General features: G+C 42.8%; 2 protein-coding genes across 2 annotated transcripts; one reads left to right on the top strand and one right to left on the bottom strand.

Annotated features, from left to right (window-relative positions):
- Window positions 1–1404: 1404 nt before the first annotated feature.
- eve1 (even-skipped-like1) lies at window positions 1405–2705 on the top strand (the record flags this gene model as incomplete). Its single annotated transcript, XM_080856195.1, has 3 exons — window positions 1405–1420; window positions 1658–1899; window positions 2235–2705. The coding sequence occupies 3 exons, from the start codon at window positions 1405–1407 to the stop codon at window positions 2703–2705; spliced, it is 729 nt and encodes a 242-aa protein (XP_080712321.1).
- A 2685-nt stretch (window positions 2706–5390) lies between these two features.
- Window positions 5391–24960, bottom strand: LOC308379139 (tubulin polyglutamylase ttll6-like; the record flags this gene model as incomplete). Its single annotated transcript, XM_080856194.1, has 14 exons — window positions 5391–5440; window positions 7220–7453; window positions 8088–8349; window positions 8826–8909; window positions 10228–10330; window positions 10645–10833; window positions 11080–11249; window positions 12223–12445; window positions 13234–13319; window positions 14381–14524; window positions 15918–16074; window positions 16441–16571; window positions 17056–17174; window positions 24927–24960. Coding segments are annotated over 14 exons (1986 nt in total), but the record flags the coding sequence as incomplete, so codon positions are not given.
- Between the last annotated feature and the right edge of the window lie 205 nt (window positions 24961–25165).

Genomic DNA, 25165 nt, shown 5'->3' with positions numbered 1-25165 from the left:
CGTGGCCGTTCCTTCACGGTCTGTGGTCGCGCAGCCAAAGCATTATGTCTCATGGTAATGGACAGACATTAAGTGGACAAGTTAATTTGGGAAGGGAGTACTGGCTTCTAGGTAATGAGTTGTGGCAATTGTTCACCAAATTAAACAGACGGACAGTCACACTTTCCTCCATCACACACACAAATATTGATGTCTCTTTTATACACATATAGTGGAAATGCGTTTCAGTCCCATTTGCCTCATAAATATTGTAAGGCCTATTTTATAGGGTTAAAGGATTAAAATAAAAGTCCATCCATTGCTTTCAAAGCCGTTAACGTTTTAATCCTAGTTAGTTGTCGTAAACTCATTTTGGTGAAGATGCAGCGTTACCCTTAATTCAAACTCTAGATGCCTCAAACAGGTGTGTGTGTGTACCATTTCTCAGTGTCAATCGGTAATCGGGCGAATGTCAGTCTCATTCTGACGGGAATCATGCAGCCTCTTGGTGATCAAAAATTGTGGAAGTCGTGTAATCATGTTGACATTATCGTCAACAGTATGTACAGGGGCCTCTTTGGCTAAGGGCCATAGACAGGCCAACTGCCGCCGAAGGATAAGTATAACAAAGCATTAACTTTACAACTTTAAATGACTAAGTAGTCTACCACTGCAGTAGGCCTACCACGAATTTCACATTATTTGATGTGACCAATCACATCTTTCAGTATGATGGTCAATTTGTGGTCTAACAAATGCCGTATAGTTCTGCCATGGTTGTAATAATGAAATGAAATCGAGGCCTCTGTTTCATAAACAACTAGGTAATCTATACATAACTAATGCAACATGTATACAATATTAGCCTGAAGTCCTCGTCTTTGTAGATAGAATATCTACTTCCAGTTACAGGGGCGTCCTATTCTACCATTTACGAACATTAGGATTCTAATGATTGACTTCCAAAAATACAAACATCAAACGCCGTAGAACAATCGCAGGTTGGTTTATCTCGCCGGGGAGGCTTCTGTCACAGTGAGCAAAGGGAGGTCGTTCTTAATTCTCCATAACAAAAGTACAAAGGCAGATCGGAGACCAAAGACAATTTAACACCTCCTTCGCCCTACGCGCCCAGGCGGCGCCGTGGCGGATAGACCAGACCGTGTCTCTCATTAGGAAAGATGGGACGAGGTGGAAGATATAAAAGACAGAGGGAGGAGAGGGAGGGGGTTTAAACAGTGGCTACAAAACAACACAACCCTCTCTGTCCATAAACCAACTTCTTTGGGTGAGGTTTGCGTTCAGTGAAGGAGGACCTTTGGCCTTGTCAGTTGTGTTCTAATGCCTGGTGATTTGGGATTCTGAGTCCTTTGGATTTATACCGTCGGCACTCAAAACTAAAGTTTAAGTCAAGGTTGGGACGTTATGCACAGCAATACGAGTGAGTAGTTAGATTGTTTTCTTTTCTCTGAATGTATGTGTCCACATGGAATCTTGTTGTGGTAGCCTATGTGCGTGGAGAAACCCCGTTTTCAAAATGTCAAGGTGTCACATGTTCATATAGGTGCGAAAACGCGTGGATGTATAGCTATTTTAGAGTCTATTCGCATTATATATGTTTTTGATCACTCTTCTGCGACGGGATATATAATTATTATTTCCCTCTTGCCATTGGTAGTAACCGAGGGCCGAGAATCACCGGCAGTTCCAAACGCCAATCCGGACAGTGACCAGGGGGAAGAGGACACAAGCCCTCGCAGTTCTCTTCTCAGTGGTGATCAGAGTCGGAGGCACCGGACTGCTTTCACGCGAGAGCAACTCTCCCACCTAGAGCAGGAGTACTGCAAGGAGAGCTACGTGTCTCGGCCAAGGAGGTGCGAGCTGGCAGCAACGCTCAACCTTCCAGAGACTACCATTAAGGTGAGTGTAGTGCGCATGTGCAGAAGATGAGGCCGTACATAGAACTCTCGCTTTCAATAATGGTGTCTTTCTGACAAAGGCAAGCTCTGTGATGTCCAAAACAGAAATGGTTAGTTTATCAGTACAAACATATTTTAAAATATGCTAGTTACTTACTGATTCAGGTCTGCTAAAGTGACAAATGCCTCACCATTAAATTGAACAGCTCAGGTAAAAAGACATCAGCAGAATTAAAACATGTTACTTAAAGACTTAATGAACATCTTCTTTCATGAGAGTGCACTTAATCTGCCCTGCACCCCTGAACTCATTCTGACCCTGTCTCCCAAATGCAGGTTTGGTTCCAGAACAGACGCATGAAGGACAAGAGGCAGAGACACAGCCTAAGCTGGCCCCATCCACTCGACCCTAACCTGTGTGCACTCATGGTGAGCCAGGCCAGCGCTGGCCTGCCCTACCACCTCCTCCCACACCTCCCGCTGCCCCTCTACCCTCACCTGGGGCTGGCACCCACCGCCACACCCCTGCAAAACCCCTTTGCCCCTTCCCTGAGGCACCTGGATCCCCTTCGGCTCGGCCAATCCCCCTACCACAGACTTGGAGGGCTACCCCCAGCAGCCCTCTACCCACCCACCCATACAATGCACCATCCCATCACCTGCCCCTGTCCCCACTGTTTGCACTGGGGAACAGACCAACTCTTTAAAGCTAGAGGAGTAACCCCATTGGGCTTGATCCCAGCCCGCAGTCCCAAAACTTCAGTGGTGACTATGGACCATAGGGAAGAGGTGCCTATGCCCAGATGATGATTAATAAAGGTGGGGGGGGGGGGGGGGGGGGGGTGCTCTTTCTTTTGAAACTGCACAATCATTTAGGCGAGAGGGGTCCATTTTTGAGGGAGAACATGAACAACTGGATTGTCTATACTACGGTGTTACACTGCTGTTTTGGGTGGTTGCTGCGTTCGGACACTACTGACATCACTGACACTACTGACATCACTGACACTACTGACAGCACATTCACGCCAACCATGGGACATACCATTTGGTAGCAATATCTCTTGACACACTGATTTTGTCTGTACTAGGGTTTGTTTATTTGATCACAAAGTAAACTGAAGCTATAAAGTTAGTTACTTTAATACTGACATACATTTAATACTGGAAGACATGTAGCATGTGCCTGCATAGAAATCCTGAAGAAAGTGCCTTTGTTGCTCTGCAGAAATTTAGATGTTCAAAATTGATGGGTTATGCCTGCACCAATGCACCATGTGAAAAGGAGTTGTAAATAAACCAAACATGTGTATAAATAAATATTTATGAAATACTTAAATACTCTGGTTGCTTCTTTAAATAACATAAATAATGACTTACTCACTTGCTCCATCTATTTAACAGGCTTCTAAAGTGAGACAGACGGAATACGAGTAGGAAGTCGTAACTTCATCAGCATTCATTATCTCTGCCTTAACTTCATGGTTACATCTCAGATCCATCCTGTTAAGTTTAACTGCGAACATGAGGCCATTAGAATGCATCCAGACTACAGACCACATAGCTCCTCATTATAATGCTGATCCCTAATGACATGGGAGGACTCTGACTTAAAAGAATAAAAACAAAGTCTGGCTCTGGGATGATGAAATGCAGAGCTTGGAAACAAACACAAATTATGCAAAGAGACAAAACATGGACAGGTGCACATCAGGTTCAGTAGATAGTAGACAGAAAAGCGATGCCGCGTGCTCTCTCTGTATGTCTCTCTCTCCCTCTCCCTTTTTATCTTTCCATTTATCTATCTATCCCACACACACAGAAACTCAATCTCCCACAAATACCTTCTACCTCTGCCTAACCTCATATCACTGATATGATCAGTAGACTCTCAGCTTAGTCTGTGTGCCTACGAGAGACAGAAGAAGTCACTGGTTAACCAAGCCCAGCTCCAGATGGAGACAATAGATACTGGACAAATGAGAAATGTTTTACCATTCCATAAAATTCCATCCATTTCCATTTTCCACACTCAAACTCAGTGTTGAAACCCCACTGGCATTCTTCATTGTGTCTGTTCAGCAGAAGCGGTTAAGAAGAATCACATTTTCTCAATCTCATATTCCTTGTCATGAAATGGCTAATCAAATTTCTTGATATTGTGGCTGGAGTTTAAAACACATTCTGAGATTTTTACTGGATTAGGGACTATCTTAAACTTTAACAGCCCCTGTTAGCTCAGCTGCTCTCAAACACAACATCAATGTTATTTCATGCTTTGCATTAATGTTTTCTGTTATTTTTCAATCCTGTCTTGCAAGATGTTTTTGTTCTTGTATCCACATCAAAGACCTAAACATGTGTGTAAATGCTTGTAAACCTCTTATAGCTAAAATAAGCATCTGGATTTTAAAAGTATATTTAACATAATATTAACAAACATTTTCGTTTGATGTATTAACTTACTCACTACACATTATTGGGCAAACATCCCAATGAAACAAAGGTAAATAAGTTCTTCTATCTTATTACTCAAACCAGTTTATTATGTGATTAAAGAGCAGTGTGTCTGTGGTCAGGTGTGTTGAGTTGCATTTGCAGACACCTGTACAGGTGTTCAACAGACATCAGGTGCAAGCTGGCTAGACATGCAGTAAAGTGGGATGGGACAGTATAGACACTGAAACCCGACACAAGAGTCTCTCTGTTCTCTGTTTCACTACCACAACAAATATAGCCCACATATTGTTAGTAGTTGCCAGTATAATTTGGGATAAGAACTAAACTCTAAGTTAAATGTTTAAAGTTCAAGTGGCCTACAATGAATTCTACATATTTATTACTTTACAGTACGTATGAATTTAATAGTGTACAAAAAAGATAGTGATATACAATGGTTTAAAACGAGAAAAAAAATCGTACATCATTCACTGCTATCTACAGTATAATACAAAGATAACATCCATGAGGAAGTATAGGTTTTGTAATGTGTAGATTCATATACAGCATTGACAATCCGTCTCCATCATTTCTGCAGAGTTGCATAGGAGCAGGGCAATCCTTGCAGTAAACGTGAGAATGGTCCAGCCACTGTGGCTACATCTTCTGTGATGTAAATGATCTCCTGCCCAACAGTCTGCAAGCAGCCATAACCCAAACAGGTGACTGGTATCGTAAAAAAGCCAGGAAGGTAGGGACTAACCGTAAAATAGAGAGCGGGGGCAGGGGTAGGGGTAGGGGTTTAGAGAGAGACCAAAGGAGAGAGGAAAGAGAGTGAGTGGGAAGAGTGGGGAGACAGAGAGAGAGAGAGTAAGGAAGGAGAGAGAAGGGAAAGCAAGAGGGGGCAACCGACAACGAGATAGAAAAAGGAACGCCCTTCTCCACCAAAATTCTGGGAAACTGGAATGAGATCCCAGGGAATTGTGGGAGGCCAGTGGAGAGATGAGGACAGTTAAAACCTTGGCATTGTCAGGGGACGCCACTGTGTGATGTTTACAGCTTCCTGCTGCAGCACTGCCGCTGGTGGTAGGGCAGTCGGGGCTCTGGGGGGAACAGTAACACAGTTCCAATCACGCACTCAAAGTGTCTTCCTTTTTTCTCTGACCAGACCGCTGGGACCACACCAAACAAGATCCCATTTTGTAATTCGACTCTACATGTTCATGTTCATCGCACACACACAGCCCCTGAGAAGGTGTAAAACTGATCCAGTGATTTCAAGATCACAAAGGACATTAGAGAGCCTAGTGCTGGAGACATCAAGGGCGCAGGTTTGAGTTCTACGGTAGTGCACATACCAACAATCTGAATCAGCCCAGAGAAGAGTCGCCATAGCCACGTTTGGTTCGTGTTGAGAATGAGGTAACCATGGTGTTATCCGTGTAACCTTAGCAACCTTGACACCTTGCCTGTATACAGTACTCTGACTCATGAACGTTATATTCATTTAAACTGAATGTGGGCCTCATTTAGCTATGGTGTCAGTCTCCATCCTCATCTTCTCTATAGCAATTATGTATTCTTACTCTTGTGTCATTAAAAGAAGAGTAAGTAAAAGTTGTTATTTTGTGTGGTTATGCAAAAAATCTGAACTCCAAGATGAGTTTAGAATAACGCACAGCCGCACAGACTTAACGGAGAGGGGAATTCCATCTGAACCCAGCCTCTATCTCCACCAGTCAAGACACACACTCTTCCACACACACACCCTTCCACACACACATACCCTTCCCCTACACACTCAGGCTGATCAGACTCAGGCTAGACTCACACTCACCCACTGATGCTAGCTCGACCTACTGTACTGATTTAATACTGTTGAACCAATTGATACAGTCATACAGATGTGTGCAGTGGAAATGGCATTTTTGCATACTGGCAACGTAGTTCTGAGGAGCTAAACAGCATACAAGCTGGTAATAAGAAATGCCCAAACTGCACACCAGTGCCGTTTCAGTGTGTTAACACTCCACACACGCTATCATGGAATGCTTGGAGCCACCATGGTCTGCACTGCAATGAACTGCACAGTGATGATGTGTGTGTCATGGCAATGCCTGTGACCTATTATGTGGTTTACTAAGCACAGTGATGTACTAAAATTGTAGTTGAATATGGGATAGAAGTTATGTCTTTGAATCCCCTCAGGAATGGAGAGTCTGGGTTCAGAGGTGTAGTAATATAATCTCTCACAGTAGCATCTGCTGAGCCACCTGAAATATCTCACATGCCGTATAGTGAACAGATCACAGTAGCACTTAAGAGACACCACCCTTCCAGACAGAGACCCATTCAATAAATACTGTGAAATAAGTTCTGAACATTCAAAAAAGCTGGCTTTTCCCCTGTACTTGTAACTGCTTCATAGCTGCACCCGGTCACCGTTAGAGAGAGGCATGTACATCTTAACATGTGCTCATATCAAATGCCAAGGCCTAGACATTTGCCTAGACATTTGACAATCCATTTATTGCACTGATATCCATACTGATTTGCAAAAAGAAACACCTTTGTCCTCTTTGCTTGCGAGGGCTACTGATCCAGCGAGCTGTTTTCATCTCCTGTCGAGTTGGATTTGTTTCTGACTTGTTGGCAAGTTTTCAGTTGTGTGGTTTCAGTTGTGTTGTTTTCGTCATGCTGAATGGATGAGAGCGCTTGGACAACAGGATAGTAGTAGGGCTGCAAGACCAGCGAGGCTGTGTGAAAGCAATTTAGTAATGTTAACGCTAATAGGGTGTGTTAAATAGCTAGCAAAATAGAGAAACATCCACACACTCATTGCCTCTGTCACTCCTTCACTCTGTCCATTCCTAACAGCCTACCTGGAGTCCTGTGACTTTGCCCCAAGGCCTCTAGAGGCTCCAAGATTGTGGGGTGCCCATTGCGCTGGACCAGGGGGAAGCGGTCCGATATGACACACAGGCCGGGGATAGGGTAGTCTCTCTCTGGGGAGCGAAGGTGCCGTACCATCCTCTTATTGCTCAAGGGGAAGCCCTGTGTTTGAGTGTCCAACAGACCAATGCCCTTCAGAGCCACATCTGCCATAGAGGCACTGGCTAGAAGGGGGAGAGAGAGAGAGAGAGGGAGACAGAGAGAGAGATGAAGTAACAGGTGTACAAGAGGGTGGGCAAAGAAAGAATGAAAAGGAAGAAGAGAATATAATGAGAAAGAGAGTAAAAGATATTATTTATTGCATCTGAAATGCATAGCACGAGTTAGTGTGTCGTCTAATATTGTTATATAACATTCATCATTTTCAATATATGTTTGTTCATGAAAATAAAAGTTCTTCTGATCCCTAAATACTGGATTACCAAGAGAACTTTAATGTTACCATAGAACAAAAACGCTGATTAATAAAAAGGACAGGAAGGGCTAAATATAAATAAATTACATTAAAGAAGAAAAACCCTGTGTGCTGCTGTAAAAAAAAAACATCTTTAATTAGTTTTATGTTTACTTCAAGGAGAAATATTAAGATTGACAGTCCTGCCCTTTAACCCTCAAGTGATCACCAGGGAACTTCTGCTATCCCGGTGTACTCACTTCTGCGAATGGCAGTGCACTGGCTTAATGTGATCACCAGGGATCTACTCCAAACTGTCCTGGTGAACTTACTTCTGTGAATGGCATTGCACTGGCTTAATGTGATCACCTGGGAACTACTCCAAACCATCCTGGTGAACTTACTTCTGCGTATGACAGTGCACTGGCTGGACAACGGCGTGTAGTGCTTGCAGCAGCTCAGGGACGAGGGGCATTTGTAAGGGAAGGCCGGCAGCCGAAGAGCCGGCACAGATACCCTCAGTACAGATCTGGGCAGAGGCAGGACCCCCTCTAGGTTCTGTTGCTGAGCCTGGCAGTGGTCCCTTTGTGGGAACTTGCTGACAAGGTCCAGCCTCTTGGGGATTATTTTACCACACCTGGAGCAGGACTCCCCTCTGGCTTCTGCCTGTGGACAGAGCAAGCAGATCACAGGGAAGTGATTGGGTAACGATGCTTACGAAAGATGCATTTTTGCCATTTTTGACCACAACATGGAAATGTATGGAAAAATTTCATTACATGGTTAACAATATTCATAAAAGTTAGATTGTCCACAGCTCACGACTGGGCTCAGTAATGGCTTAGCAATACTAGAGGAGAGGTAGAACATGTTTTACATGCATTTTGTAGAAGAGAGAGGTTTGCTGACTTATTCTTCTAGCAGAACACTTACATGTTCTGAATAGAACCCTTAGAGGCTACTCACTGTGTCTGTGTCACTGTACAACTCAAATTGTTCCTTGAGGAGTCCTCTATCCTGTACGGTTACTGTAAAACTCACCTTGTTCTATGAGGAGTCCTTTACCCTGGTGTATGATTACTGTAAAACTCACCTTGTTCTTTGTGGAGTCCTCTATCCTGTACGGTTACTGTAAAACTCACCTTGTTCTTTGTGGAGTCCTCTACCCTGGTGTATGGTTGGTTCTGTGTGGAGTGCTGAGGGTCTCCTAAGAGCTGGTAGACCTTCTGCACAACCCCGTGCTCTTTTAGGAGATGAGATCTCATCTCTGAGAAAGGCAAAGACTTCTCCTCCTCCTCCTCCTCTTCCTCTTCCTCATCCTCGTCCTCCCCCCTCCTCTCTAATGGCTGCGTTAGCTTGTCTGGGTTCATCTTCAGTTTGGGAAGGAAACGAGGTGGCCTAGGTTGCTGGGAGACAACAGCTTCATAGTGATTAACCCATACTTTCGGATGGAAGAATGTAAAGATGGATGCTTAGAGAAATAATGTTGCACACATAGCCATAATGTCCTTACCAACCTACTGTGCAAACCAACAACACACAAGATGCTGAAAAAAGAAAGAACACACAAGATGCTGAAAAAAGAAAGAACTGAATGCCTGTGAGGAAGAAAGACTGTAGATCTGAACTGGGGCCGCTGGTGATAGAGAGTTCTACAAAAATGAAATGACATCTCACATAAAGTTTAATTGCCTAGAGCTGTAAAAAAAGACCACAGCTGGCTACTAAACACAGACAATAGAGAGATAAGGCAGACTGGTTCGGATAATTTGCAGATGTGTACACGGGGGGGGGGGGGGGTATTATATAGACCTGGAGAGAGTGAGGAAGTGCCACTACCATTCATTTCATTGACAACTACGACTACATAATTGACTGCCAACAAGAATGTAGTCATCGGGCTGTCTTTTGTAACTTAATGTTGTCTAAAAATAAAGATTGCTTCCGATGTTAAAGCAGAAAGAGGACATACTATATCATGTCGCTTGCCTCAAGCATCATGTGGGACTCTAGAGAGGCATCCATGGTAACAGATAACTCTTTACCATAGACAGTAAAAAGAGTGGATGGAACCACTCCATTGGGTTTAAATGGAGAGCAGTGATGGCGGATCAGGGGCTACTTCCTGTTAAGCCTCTCACTTGTTTACTGCACAGCATAAGGCTAAGAATACGTTGAATACGTATTCTTAAAAGAATACGTTGAAGCAATTTCAAAAGCATTTAGAGCATTCGACCAGCTCTTATCATGGCTGCCACTTAGATACTTTCAGGTAATTTCAGCACGCGCATTGGTGTCTCCAAAGTATACACTTTTCTGCTGTTGCTTACAAGCAGACGTGGACAAGCTGAATGCATGCACACTAGAACCTACAATCAGCAGTTGTTGTTATTATACATTCTAGGTTCCACTTGGAGTCCCCTCTATAGAAGGACCTGCTGAAGCGTGAAAAGGCTTCAATGATCACCATAAAAATGTAGTATAGTCTAATCTTATTGTACAGGAAGCCGTCATGTTTGTCCGGCTGTGACGTGGCTGACTCACGCTGCAGCGCTGTGGCCGGTTCTTCTCCCAAGCAGACTCCCCCAGAGAGCAGGCCTTCTTCCTCTTCTGACCCTGCCTTTCCTGGATGTCCAGCAGCTGCTGTCTACACACACATATGTGCACACGCATGCACAAAAACACACACATACACACATGCATAAACACACATGCATAAACACACACACACACATATGCATAAACACAAACACACACATACATGCGTACATATATACATACATGCATACATAAACACACACACATGTGCAGACACCTGTCATATTGTTTTTATAGGCATAATAATTTGTATAGGTATGGGTGCAGATGTATACAGTTTTTCAATAAATAGGTGTGTATTTGTGTGCTAGTTTGTGCATGTGCATATGTCTTTGTGCATTTGTGTGTGTGTGTGTTTCCCACCTATTACACTTCTCTCGTGCGCGTGAGGCGATGGTCTCCTGGAAGAGGGAGCTTCCATGCTTGAAGAACTTGTCATAGTCGCTGGCATTGGGCCGGGGGAAGATGCGACGGAAGCCACCGAGGTGCTTGTCCTCATAGGTCAGGGCACGCTCTATACTGCTGGCCTGCCTCAGCTGCTGCAGCCGGTGCCTAGCACAGAAACACACACACACAATTTTGCATGATTTTGTATGTGTATAGATGTGTGTGTGTGTGAGTACACCTTACGTCTCTGGCCCGCAGTCTGTCTGTGAGTCATCGTCTCTCCTCTTGTGTGTATGTGTGTATATGTGTGTGTGCATGTCTGTGTGTGTGTGTGTGTGTGTGTGTGTGTGTGTGTGTGTGTGTGTGTGTGTGTGTGTGTGTATGTGTGTGTGTGTGTGTGTGTGTGTGTACCTCACGTCTCTGGGCTGTAGTCGGTCTGCAAGCCTGTTTTTCTCATCCTGGCGAGCTTGTTTGGGACTGCAGGCTCCAAGGTTGATGAGCACCAGAGTGTCATACAACATCCTGTCCTTCACCTCCTTGTCCAGCCGAGAGTCAGTGGTGAAGCTGGGAGAGTGGTTCACCTAAACACACACACACACACACACACACACACACACACACACACACACACACACACACACACACACACACACACACACACACACACAAACACACACACACACACACACACATACATTCATGCATATGCAGAAAACACACATATATGTGTATACAAACTACTTTTACTTACTGACAAAAAAAAAAACATACTGACAAACCTTCCTTCATCTAAAAACACACTTTCCAAATTACCGTAGTGTATCACAGAAAGATAGAGAGAGAGAGGAGAGGAAAGAGAGAGAGAGAGAGAGAGAGAGAGAGAGAGAGAGAGAGAGAGAGAGAGAGAGAGAGAGAGATATACACACAGATACTCACACACATATTAGGTGCTAGCCATAGTCTAAATGGATTCTATCTATAGTCATTGAGGGCTCTCCACAATGTCTTCAGGGACAACTTAAAATCTTTACTTATCTACTTACAACCTTTAATTGGTCCAAGTCTAAAATGTAGGTTTTAAGGACATTTCAGAGACCTAGAGGATGTTCTACTACGTGTTTGCATTGTTCTTGCCTATCTGTTTGGCCCAAACATATTACCATAATTACCTCTGTAATGAGTTTTCCATAAAGTCTCCCCACACGGCAATATATCATATTTGACCTCAACAAGCACTCAGAATATACTACATTTCCCACAATAACTTAAACTTAAACACCACACAGACACTATTTGAACTGCTTCGCAAGTTCATGTGATGTAAACACTGTCATTTTATGTGAACAGCATCCACAGACAAAGTTTGAGCCTGAAGTCGGGCTATATGTTTCAGTCTACTACTATCATACCACACTCACAGTGACAAATGCTATTTTGTATGTCGGTTTTTATCCTTTTTTTCACACTTTCTCTATAGAAACAGCAAGGACCTTTTACTTTGTACTCTGAGACAACCCTCTGAATGGCCCCCTCTCCCCTCTCCCCTCTCCACACCTCCAGTAGCCAGGGCTTGAGCCTGTGGTCCAGCAGCACGTCAAAGCCCAGGATCTCGAAGCAGGCCCCTGAGCCGGAGGCGGTGCGCCGGGGGAAGCAGGTGTGGTAGGTGTGCTTTAGCACAGGGTGCGCCGCGATCAGGGCCTTGATCACCACGTCCTCAATGTCGGCCCACACCTTCCTGGGGTCGCAGCACATGGACTCCAGCACAGTCGACAACTTCCTGTGCGCAGAGCGGGTAGTTGAGGAGTTAGCAGTAAGTTATTGCGTTGGCTGGTGCTGGACAACAGGGAAAAGCCCATTGCGCACTTCTGCCATGTAGCAATCATGCAGTTTTGAAGGCAATGTGAATTAGCATATACCTGTGTGTGTCATGGAGAAGACTAAACAAAGCCAATATAGCAGGGACGTGCACAGGAGGGGGCTAAGGTTGTTCGGGCAACTGCCCGTTTGCCCTCCTCAACTGAAGTTGCCCCTCCGAAGGAATTTTTTTTTTTTTTTTTAAATAGTATAACAGCTGCAGAACTTCATGTATGCCTAGATAAAATAATCGCAGAATACGCTTCCAGGGGACGGGTCGTGGCGGCGGTTAGTGAGTGTTTAAAATTAAATTGGAAAAATATGCGCTTAGGGGACGGGGGCGTGGCAGCGGCGGATATTGAGAGTTTAAAATGATATTGGCAAAATATGCGTTCAGGGGACGGGGCGTGGCAGCGGCTGTGACAAAAAAAATCAGAGCAACTGCCCTTCAAAATTCCTGTGCACGTCCCTGGGACACAGCAAAGTAAATGGAATATCTCATACAGGTAAGCTAGCGATATGTGCGTTCTTATGGCTATTTTACACATGTGTAAGCTGAGTATTTGACCAAATTTAAATTGTGCAAACCAAAAAAATATACTTGCGCACATGCACACTGCAATTGAATGTTGCTGTGGCACACAGTTACTGAGTGAGTGCTTATTAATGTTTCATGACCACTTAACCCTCCTTGAGTCATCAAGCACTCACCTTTTGCTCCCAGCCAGGTCGTCCCGGACAAAGTTCTCACTGTTTTTGTTGATGGCATAGTTGGTCAGATGCATATATATGTCATTCTGAGAGAAAACAAACAGGAGGGGAGGTATAGGCATAGATAGATAGGTAGATCAAGGGAGAGAGACATAGAGAGAAACAGATTTAGAGATGAAGAGATAGGGGGTGAAAGAGTGAGATAAATATTGAAAGACAGAGAGAGAGAGGAGAGGATGAAAAGGTACAGGATGACAGGATTGGAATGTTAATGGCATGTGTACTGTATGGATACTGCGTTATATGCCAGGGGGAGCCTGTTTTACAGCTGCAGTAAAATCTACTGTGTGACCTTGGCCTGTGTCGGCTGACGCCGCACCACTTCCTCCGCCAGCCACAGACACGCAGAGATACAAGAGAGGAGGAAAGAGAGGTGGACTCTACCCTCTCCACTGCCACTGTTAGATCATACACACTAGCCCTGCCAGCTACTATAACTCATTCACTAGTTGCTATAGATAGATAGATCGATAGATAGATCGATAGATAGATAGATAGATAGATAGATAGGTAGATAGGTAGATAGATAGATAGATAGATAGATAGATAGATAGATAGAAAGATAGATAGATAAAGATATAGATAGATAGATACATACATACATAGAAATAGATAGATGGATAGATAAATAGATAGACAGATAGATAGATAGACAGATAGATAGATAGATAAAGGCTTTTCTATTCTATTCTATTCTATAGCTGATGCACACATTTCACACTTCAAATTAACATTTTGTGTAACCATGCACTGTCTGTAAGTAACCTTCCTTCAGTGAAGATATATTGATGTCAGTGATGTGTAAAGCTTTTCAAGCACCAGCAGCTAGTTTCAGAAACAAATCATTGTGTCATAATCTTACACCCTATCCATCAGGCAGATGGACATTGACAGTATGTCAATTAATCCACCCACATCCAAATCAATGACTTCTACCAATACAGCTATTACATGTCTATTTTAAGACACCCACCTTTTCAGTCATTTCAGCCAATCACTCCATTCAGTTCATTTATCCATCTTGATATTCATCCATTCCTCCTACCTCAGCCAATGTATATCCCACTCTCTATATATAGTTCCTCACCAGGTTGTTGTTGTTGGGGTGGCTGTATTGGGTGGTGCAGAAGCGAGCCAGGCCCTCCTCATACAGGAAGATACGCAGGGGGTCGCATGAGGTCACCAGCACGTAGATGCGCAGGTCAAACTTGAACCCGTCCAGAACAAACGGCTGAAGGGGGAGAACAGAGGGGCCTGCGTCAGGACTAAAGGGGTCAAAGTTCAGGACATGCAGACTATCCCCCCCCCCCCCCCCCCCCATGGGCCTCTTTTATAATATAGTACTGTAAGAGAATCGATTTGTCCTAGAGTGTCTCTACACCTCTACAGAAACAACTACTAGCTAAAGAAAATTCATTCATGCATCTAGTTTTCACTCAGACATGATATCTTGGTATGCTCTCCTGCAAGGTTCGAATTTTATAGTTCCTTGTTTTATAAGATTATTTTGGGGGCATTTTAGATGTATTTAGATAGGACACTAGAGGAAGTGGGTGGGAGAGGGAGGCCGGAGTGGGGTCGGCAGATGGCCACGGGTCTGAGGGGCCCTTTACATGAACCCTAGCTTCACTGAATCTGGTTCATTTTTCACACCTATCGAATCTTTTAATTGCGTAAGGAATGGATGGAGCCTGGTAACGAGAGATTTGCGTAAAGAATAACACACCAGTCTGGGATGAACTGACTGGAGTATATACCCCACGCCTGTTGGTGGCGCTTTAGCGCTGATACAGACAACTGAAAAAACTTGAAAAAACGTAGAGAAAGACAAGAGGACATGGGTAAGCAGCCAGTAGTCAAGCTACAATTAGCAACGTTTAGCCTAACCACATAGCCTACATTTAATCTGCACAGTAATACATAATGGTGGTTAATACAATCGGTGGTCAGAGCAGACTATAAGTTATGCGAAAATGAATTTGATTTTCTATTGATAATAAATGGTTTGGAACAGTGCATGATATATGTCTGTGAGTTGTTTAAATGCCTTTGCTTTATTGAGAGGCTGAGCTTGAGCATTTCCCATGAGGCTTTGCTCCGACCATTCTACATTAATACATGAAGAAAAAAGCGAATTAAATCGCTGGCCAATTTATATTTGTGGTCATGAGAGTTATGTAATGTCTGAATAAAAAGAATTAGATCAAGATAGGAGGCTAAACCAAAATCAGTATGCTGGATTCATGAGAGCGAATTCGAGACCCACCACGAGTGTGAAGTAGAAGGAGAAGAAGTGATATATATATTGGCTGGAGCAATGACATCATCATGGTGCGTGAATCCGTGCAGACGAACACCAGCCCCCGTACCGATTCAAATCTACTCACTTTCTACCCCAGACTTCGCTCATTGCGGATAGAGAATACTCGTTTAAATGATAGGGCTATCTGTATCAGATTGACAAACTAGGGTCCATGTAAACGACCTCTGAACGAACCTGGGTCGCCATGGGTACTTACACTGTGTGTGGTGTTTTGTTTGTTCATGTTGTTTTCTCCTGTGTTGACCAATGAAAATATATATTATCACTGTAAGCCAGAGGTAAGTTGTAAGGGGAGCCTCACCCGGGACAGGTACACCTGGCAAATCATGTGTTCTCCAGAGGGGATGTCTTTGGTTGACTTGGTGAGGAAGATTCCCCTTCCCTGGCTGCTGGAGTCAGGCTTGCAGATGTAAGTTTTATGCTTCTTGGATCTGGTGTAGGCCTGGAGGTCACAGTGGCTGTGGAGACCAGATGGGAGCCAGACAGAACTGGGTTTGTAGTGTGTTGTGTCTGTGTCTGTTTAACTGTCAGTTGGTGATCTCTCTCTCTCACACACATAAACCCACATGAACACACACACACACTAATATATGCAAGTACTCTCTCTCTCTCTCTCTCTCTCTCTCTCTCACTCACTCACTTCCACACAAACACACACACAGACTCACTCACCCACTCACTCACTCACTCACTCACTCACTCACTCACTCACTCACAGACAGACTCACTCACTCACTCACTCACTCACCCTCCCACTCACTCACTCACTCTCTCTCTCTCTCTTTTTCTCTCTCTTTCTCTCTCACACACTCTCACTCACTCACTCTGTGGGGAGGCACCACGTGCGGGGGAAGATGTTGTACTCCTTGGGGAAACGTTTGAACATGCGGTTCATGTTTCTGGCCAGCAGGTCCTTCCTGCAGACCTCCATCATCCCTGGGAAGTGGTTGATTTTCTGGAGAGGGACACGGGAGCCACACCCTAACTTTCAGTCACCTTTGAACTCTCACTTATCAATCTAGCACCAGACTTGACGCAGAGGCTATCAGGTATCAACGATAAGCGACTTGCTCAACCAGGCAGGTAGGAATATCCGCAGCAGTGTAAACCCCAACTGTCACAAGTGTGGGCCACTTCCTGAGTATGACTTTCTCTCTCTCTCTCTCTCTCTCTCTCTCTCTCTCTCTCTCTCTCTCTCTCTCTCTATCTCTCTCTCAGTCAGTATCTCTCATCTACATTACAGGCAACTTCAACCTTGTGCTAATTACCTGGCCGTCCATGTGTGTGTATCACCGACACAGGGTCTTTTGAACCACACACAGTAGCCCTAATTCCATCAGATTGCGTACCCTCTCAGTTGAGATGTCATTTACATGTTTATGAATGCTATTTATTTTAATAGCTGTGATTCGGACAGACAGGTATATGTGACATGGCACCTGGTAGCCTTTCATGTCCATTACTCTATCCAGGGAGACGGTGAGATCAGTCCAGTAGACCGTCCACTCCTCACCCTCTAGTGCCTCCTTCAGGCCGAAGCGGGATGCTGCACGCCTGACTGAACAACAAGAGAGAATCAGTGTGACATAAACATTACGCATAATAGGTTATATAAAAACAGAGAAAGCCACAGGAAAGCATATATCATAGTGTATATGAAATTTGTATTCTTCTACTGTGGATAAAACAGGTTTAAGACCCGAAATGGTCTCTTTTGTTTGTTTGTTTTGTTTGGATTCACATGCTGCATTATACAAACGCTATAATGGCAAGGAGCAACAGCTGAGCTAATGGTCTATAATCAAAGAAGGACTTACAATTATCTACAGACTCTAGCTAAGCTCTAGCTTGATGAGTTCAGCCCTGGTAGGACATTTCTGCTTAGTGTTTCAAGGCAGGGGTTGGCAATAAACAGAGGTAAAGGCTGATTCTAGTTAGGCCTTTCAGGAACAAGTCAGCCATTTGAAGATTGAAAAGTATTTATAGAATAGGTGCCCCCTTCTTTGGAGTCTACACTATAACAAATGATAGTAGCCTACTCTAAGGCTGAATCCCATTTCACCCCCTACCCCTTCGTCTTTCCCCTTCCCCTCTGTTTTGCGCGTTCACGTGGAGGGGTAGGGGTATCCCAATTCACGTTAAGACAGAGGGGTAGGGGAGAGGGGAAGGGCTTTCCACCCCTCCAAACGGAGATTTTCCGAGGGCACACTTCAAACGGAGGGGTTAGACTGATTTCCCTCAATGCATTGCGAACCCGTGATCATTAAAGAAGAAACATCTCTCCGGTAACGTAACAGCTGACGCAGCGTACTGATGACGTACGTAAGTGTTGAAGGGCTATCCCAATTCGTAGGGCTAGAGTTTAAACCCCTTCGACTACCCCTCCGTTTGAAAAAGCGAGGGCAAAGGGGTAGGGGTAAGGGTAGGGGTGGAGATTAGAAATGGGATTGGGCCTAAGTGAACCGTAGCGTAAGCATAGATATGATTGGCGGTCATATCCCGTTACAGTGCATTATTGATAGATTTGAATAGACGTAAATGCAGAGAGATAAGGGGCAGTGAAGTACACAAAGGTTTCTTAAAAACACATTCAGAAACACATTCAGACATTACATTTATCTTAAGCTAAGAAGAGCATTGGTTTGATACTGGTTTTTAAAAGACTTCATTGGAACTTGTCTTACCATTGCCTTCAACATCAGTTACCTCTTTGGATAGTACAATTTTTCTCGATTGCTTTGGCACATTTTACCATTCACTGTTTACTTTTGCAAAACAGCTCAAACACAGCCCTTAACAGAAGCTGAAATCACCAAAACACTATATGATGTTTGCAGAATGACACCACCTTCTCAAAACTTATCACACACCCATCACAACCAAACATTTCCATCAAAACCTACAATTTGTGCTCATTTATTTAACAATGGTTAACAAAATTCAAACTACAGCTATCAATATCATCCTCTGTAACCATCACTTCAACTTTTGTGCAACACCCTCACAGTGTAGACTATTTTACCACTGACAACATACTACAATTTGGGTTTTGGACTGAGCACTCTTACTTAGAGAATAAACTGTCAGAAAGTATTTGAAATCTGAAAATTTGTGTACAGTAAAATATTGTAGTTCTGTTTTTGTATTGCTAAACACTATAAAATACAGCCGCGGAAAAAATTAAGAGACCACTTCAAAATTATCAGTTTCTCTGGTTTTACTATTTATTGGTATGTGTTAAAGTAAAATGTACATTTTAGTTTTATTCTATAACCTACTGGCAACATTCCTACCAAATTTCAAATAAAAATATTGTCATTTAGATCATTTATTTGCAGAAAAATGACAATTGGTCAAAATAGCAAAATTGATGCAGTGTCTTCAGATCTCGAATAATGCAAAGAAAACAAGCTCATATTCATTTTTAAACTACACAATACTAATGCTTACACTTAGGAAGAGTTCAGAAATCAATATTTGGTGGAATAACCTTGATTTAAAATCACAACTTTCATGTGTCTTGGCATGCTCTCCACCAGTCTTTCACATTGCCGTTGGGTGACTTTATGCTACTCCTGGCGCAAGAATTCAAGCAGCTCGGCTTCTTTTCATGGCTTGTGACCATCCATCTTCCTCTTGATCACATTTCAGAGGTTTTTGATGGGATTCAGGTCTCGAAATTGGGCTGGCCATGACAGGGTCCTGATCTGGTGGTACTCCATCCACACCTTTACTGGCCTGGCTGTGTGGCATGGAGCATTGCCCTGCTGGAAAAAACACTTCTCAGAGTTGGGGAACATTGTCAGAGCAAAAGGAAGCAAGTTTTTCTTCCGGGACAACGTTGTACTTTGCCTGGCTGAGGTTTGTAAAAGACCATAAGGATTGAAAAAGCGGACTGGAGGTTCTTCTAAGTTCGTCTTCTCTGATGAGTCCGATTTCACAGTAGGTGCAAGACTCTCTGGCTTGTAGGCCTCTCCAGGTCTCCGTCTAACCATCAGACGACCATGTGTTGGGCAAAGCTGAAAATTGGACTCATCAGAGAAGACGAACTAGAAGACCCTCCAGTCCGCTTTTTTCAATCCTTATGGTCTTTTACAAACCTCAGCCAGGCAAAGTACAACGTTGTCCCGGAAGAAAAACTTGCTTCCTTTAGCTCTTACAATGTTCCCCAACTCTGAGAAATGTTTTTTCCAGCAGGGCAATGCTCCATGCCACACAGCCAGGCCAGTAAAGGTGTGGATGGAGTACCACCAGATCAGGACCCTGTCATGGCCAGCCCAATTTCGAGACCTGAATCCCATCAAAAACCTCTGAAATGTGATCAAGAGGAAGATGGATGGTCACAAGCCATGAAAAGAAGCCGAGCTGCTTGAATTCTTGCGCCAGGAGTAGCATAAAGTCACCCAACGGCAATGTGAAAGACTGGTGGAGAGCATGCCAAGACACATGAAAGTTGTGATTTTAAATCAAGGTTTTTCCACCAAATATTGATTTCTGAACTCTTCCTAAGTGTAAGCATTAGTATTGTGTAGTTTAAAAATGAATATAAGCTTGTTTTCTTTGCATTATTCGAGATCTGAAGACACTGCATCTTTTTTGCTATTTTGACCAATTGTCATTTTTTTGCAAATAAATGATCTAAATGACAATATTTTTATTTGAAATTTGGTAGGAATGTTGCCAGTAGGTTATAGAATAAAACAAAAATGTACATTTTACTTTAACACATACCAATAAATAGTAAAACCAGAGAAACTGATAATTTTGAAGTGGTCTCTTAATTTTTTCCGCGGCTGTATATTCTAAACAAGGACCTGTCAACACCATTGATTTACATTTGTTCTACTGTGTACAAAATGGCAAAGATTCTGACACAAAAATATTAATTGTCAAAATAAAGGGTTTCAATATACAGTAAAAAGGTCAAATCTGTTCTGCAGTGAACATTCTCCCCCTGCCACAAGTGTGGGCCAGTGTGGTGATTCTGTAAAAATTGTGTAATCAGAATTGAACCGTATATTTTGTAAATTACTTTAGTGAAAATATAGTATACATATATTTATATATATATATACAGTGGTGGCCAAAATTATTAGAACGCCTTACAGATCTGAGAATATTGACCTTTTTTTTGTCTCCAAAACATTATTTAATTTCATAATGTAAATGAAACATGCAGATGGTTGTTCTGAGCACAACAAATATCAGATGAAGTGATTCCTACTGTTTTTATCCACTTTTAACTCTAATATTTGGTACGCCCACCTTTGGCAGCAATTACAGCAGCACATCTCTCTGGCATAGAGTCAATATATTTCTTGAGAACTTCAACACTAATGTTATCTGATGCCTTTTGCAACTCAAGCCAAAGGCTTTCCTTTGAATGTACAATAGATCTGTCCAGTTTATTTTCCAACTCGCCCCAAATTTGCTTGATGGGTTTGAGGTTCGGACTTTGAGGGGGCCGGTCCATAATTTTCAATGTTCCAGAAGATTCATTCTGTCAGAGGTCGTACTGGCAATAGTTACAAGAATGTTTAGGGTCATTGTCCTCTTGGAAAATAAATCCAGGCCCATTAACACCACTCCAAGAAGGTACTCCATGCCTCACCAGAATGTTATGGTATACTTTCTTATCCATGATGCCATCAATTTCGCCAAAGTCATCTGTTCCTAAGGATTAAATGGCACCCCACACCATAATACTACCCCTTCCTTGTTTAACTGTTGGCCAGAGACACTCATTTTTATATCTCTCCCCCTCACTTTGTTAAACATACACTCTTCGCTTGTTGCCAAACTATTCAAACCTCGACTCATCAGTTCACAACACTTTATACCAATCTTTCTTTGTCCATTACTTGTGTTCTTTTGCAAATTTCAGGCGTTTCACTCTATTTTTCTCTTTCAGTAATGTTTCTGTGCTGCTATTCTGCCAAAAAGTTATTTTTCTCACAGCTTCCGACGCACAGTTCTTGGGAACGCTATTGAACCATACGTCATTGTGGTGTTGATCTCGTCACCAATTCTCGTGAAGTCTTTCTTCACTCCTTAAGACTGAGAATTCTGAGATGCTTCACTTTTTTTAGCCTCTCCCCCTTTCGGTTCTGGTGGCATCGCGGTCTAAAGTGTATTTTACAGTGCTTGGACTGCATGTCAAGTCCTTGGCTATGCGGCGGTAACTACAGCCAGCATCAAAAAGTGCCTTTATTCAAACCCGTTGCTCACTCATTAGCTCATTCTTCACCTTAGCCATGTTCAAAGAGCAACACTTGCTTCAAGACTAGCTCTAGAGGCTTTGAATCTATACCAATTGGTGGTGTGGCCTCAGTGACAAAACCCTTATGTTACCAATCACTTAATGAGGAAGATAGGCCTTGTACATTCAAAAGAATCACAGAGCTGTGTCCTGAGACTCTTGCATCACCATCAATTTAACGATGACCACACCTAACAATGATTAAACAAGTAATTTGGCTTCTTCTGTGAAGGAACATGATTGTGTGACATTGACAGTGAAATAGGCCTAGTTTGTTTTTGTACGGAAATTGACCTAAATCTACTTATGATAGCTCTATTCTATGGTTTATAGAGCATAATGATGACTTTGTAGGTATTTCATTAGTTTTAAGGGTATTTTAATGGCCAATTCAACAAAAACAACTGAAACCTTTTAAATATGCCTAGTGTTCTAATAATTTTGGCCACCACTGTATATATATATATATATATATATATATATATATATATATATATATATATCAATACATATATATCAATATATATATATATACAGTATACATATATTGTATATTGTGGCAACACACTTTACAGAGTAAAGTATAGAAATGGTTGTTGCCAAGAGTGCAAATACAGTGAAACACAGTACAGTATATTGACTGTAAAGGCAAGCAAAGTGTCATTGTCATTGCCGAACATACAAACAATTGATGCCACAGTATGAAGGTTCAGGTTTGGATGAACCCTTTGGCCAGCCCCTCTCATGGAGAGATCATGATTGACTACGAGATCAATGACTCTTGCCCTAATTTCATTACAGTAAAGCATCTAACACCAATGCCATGTCCCCTGACTGGGGCCCCTCTACCTCTACCACGACCTGGTCCTGAGGTTGTTGGTGGCGTTCTCCTCGATACATGCTTGGTATCAACTTCAATCTATTGACCTCTTTTAGAGGTTGAGAACTACTTGATTAGTTTTGCACATAGAGTTCACACAGGTGCTGACGATATTTAGAATATAGAGAGCAGTTTCAGTAGGCTGTTACTAAGTGTCTGCAATGTGTTGACATGGTTATTCAATTAGGTTTCGTGTCTTTTTCTGAGAGGTGTGTTAACTGTTTTGAAATGTGTGTTAAAACTCAAAGAAATGTATGTGAAAGCAATGAGAAATAGTTAACAGATTCACCAGAGAAGACTCTTGCTGTGCAAAGAAGATGTAAGCATTAGATGAAGTTGACCCATGATTCGCTAAATGTGCGGAAACAATAAACAAAAACTGTAATGCACAGTAGTAAATTACCATGCCATTTTTGTTTCCACAATATTAACCCACCATGCTGAGAGCGCATTTGTCTAAATAAATTCAATTTTATATACCAGTTTGATTGGCAAGCTTGATTAGCAAGCAATAAACTGTCTAGTAGCATAATCGTTGGCTCAGTTACTAATTAATACTCTAGAATAACAAATTACTACGATAATTATCACGACAGAAAAAAAGTATTCAATGATCAATATTTTTTAATAGAATTTTGTTCTCCTTAAAGTGGTGGAGGCATGTAAGTAGCGGACTGTCATGAAACTCCAATGGGAATCCATCGTTGACTCAGTTTCATGAGTCGTGGAAAAGCCGTCGCTGTGTCTTTGTGTGTGAAATGAATAGGCCACTAACTCACAATGACTCGTGTGTTGGGAGCTCACACTGATGCTTTTGTGTCATCTGAATGCGTGTTTTATTTGTGGGTTTATTTAGTTTCCTTTTCACACTGTGAAAACCAAATGTTTTTGAACTGGTGCGAAACTGACATTTCCTCACAAGAAGAAAAAAAACGCCCCAAAAAATGACGCATTCAAAGATGTGGTGACAAGACCTTTAGCCCAGCTAAATAAGGGTTCTAACACATTTGATATAATTCAGGCTCTGAAGGTAAATATAATTGTGTGGTTTATGCGTTTGCTGTGAGTGAACCTCTCCACATGAGACTGTAACGCAGCATCTCATCTCTGAAAGTTTGTGTGCAGTCAGTGGTTTCCTCTACCATGGCCGCTTGTTTGTTTTTGAGGAGGTGAGACGTGTAGACCCGTGCTTTCGGGCAGTTGACAGGCTCTGCGTGTTTATGGGGACCCTGAGTCGGGTCTGCCAGTGTGGTTTTGTTTGTTTACGTGGATGTGGACTCCACATTTAATGTTTATGTGCAGAGGCTTCCACATTACATTATCACTGTGTACTCTGGTATGCGGGTTTGTGTGTGGGTGTGTGTACGTGTACGTGTACATGCTTACACGTACGTGTGTGTGCGTGTGTGTGTTGGTGTGGGTGTGTGTGTGTGTGTGTGTGTGTGTGTGTGTGTGTGTGTGTGTGAGTGTGTGTGTGTGTGTGTGTGCGTGTGTGTGTGTGTGTATGCGTGTGTGTGTGTGTGTGCGTGTGTGTGTGTGTGTGTGTGTGTGTGTGTGTGTGTGTGTGTGTGTGTGTGTGTGTGTGTGTGTGTGTGTGTGTGTGTGTGTGCATGCTTGTAAGCTGCACATGGCATGTCTTGAATGCAGAGTAGGCTACCCCACGCCTGCCAACGAGACACACCACAATTTTATGAACCCATGTGGCCAGCATGGAATTTCTCATGGTCCTAAAGCCTGTTCAACTACCTTCTGAATTCTCTCTCTAGAGGATGGTTCTTTGTGTCTCAAATTATGGCATTTGCACGGCATCCAATTTCGGCTGTATCCAAGCTTAAAAGCCTATCAGTCGAACTAATTATTTAATAACTGCGGTACTGAAGGTAAGATGCTTAACCATTAGGGTTGGCAGTTTTTAAGGAATCATCTCTAGCTGAATATTTGTTAATATACTCCTTTACTGACATAATGGTTCACTGATTGCTGATATACTGAAGAATATCTTGTAATATTTTGTAATACCTTATCATTATAATTTTGGGATATTTACTTGCTAAGAGAGGATATTTTATAAACTATTTTATGTGTGTATGTATGTGTGTGTGTGAGAGAGAGAGAGAGAGAAATAAAGATAGAGAGAAAGAGAGAGAGAGAGAGTACAGTCTGACACTCACCGCTCTCAAACTTGCAGTTGGTGAGGTTGATCCACAGTCATCTGAAAGAGAACAGACACATGGACAGCTGCGCGTCTTCAAAAACCTCACAGCACCACGCCAGCCACCTGGGGCTACATCGATGGGAGCAGTACCACCCATGGCCCCGCTTTCTGAACATCTTCACCATCAACGATGACATGCACATCACCTTCACTGTCAGCCCTGACATCACCATTCTCATCAGCACAGTCATCAGC

Source organism: Sprattus sprattus (genome assembly GCF_963457725.1).
Source record: "Sprattus sprattus genome assembly, chromosome: 18".
Classification (NCBI taxonomy): domain Eukaryota; kingdom Metazoa; phylum Chordata; class Actinopteri; order Clupeiformes; family Clupeidae; genus Sprattus; species Sprattus sprattus.
Note: the sequence above shows the minus strand (reverse complement) of the source record. Positions and strands in the feature narration are given on the sequence as shown.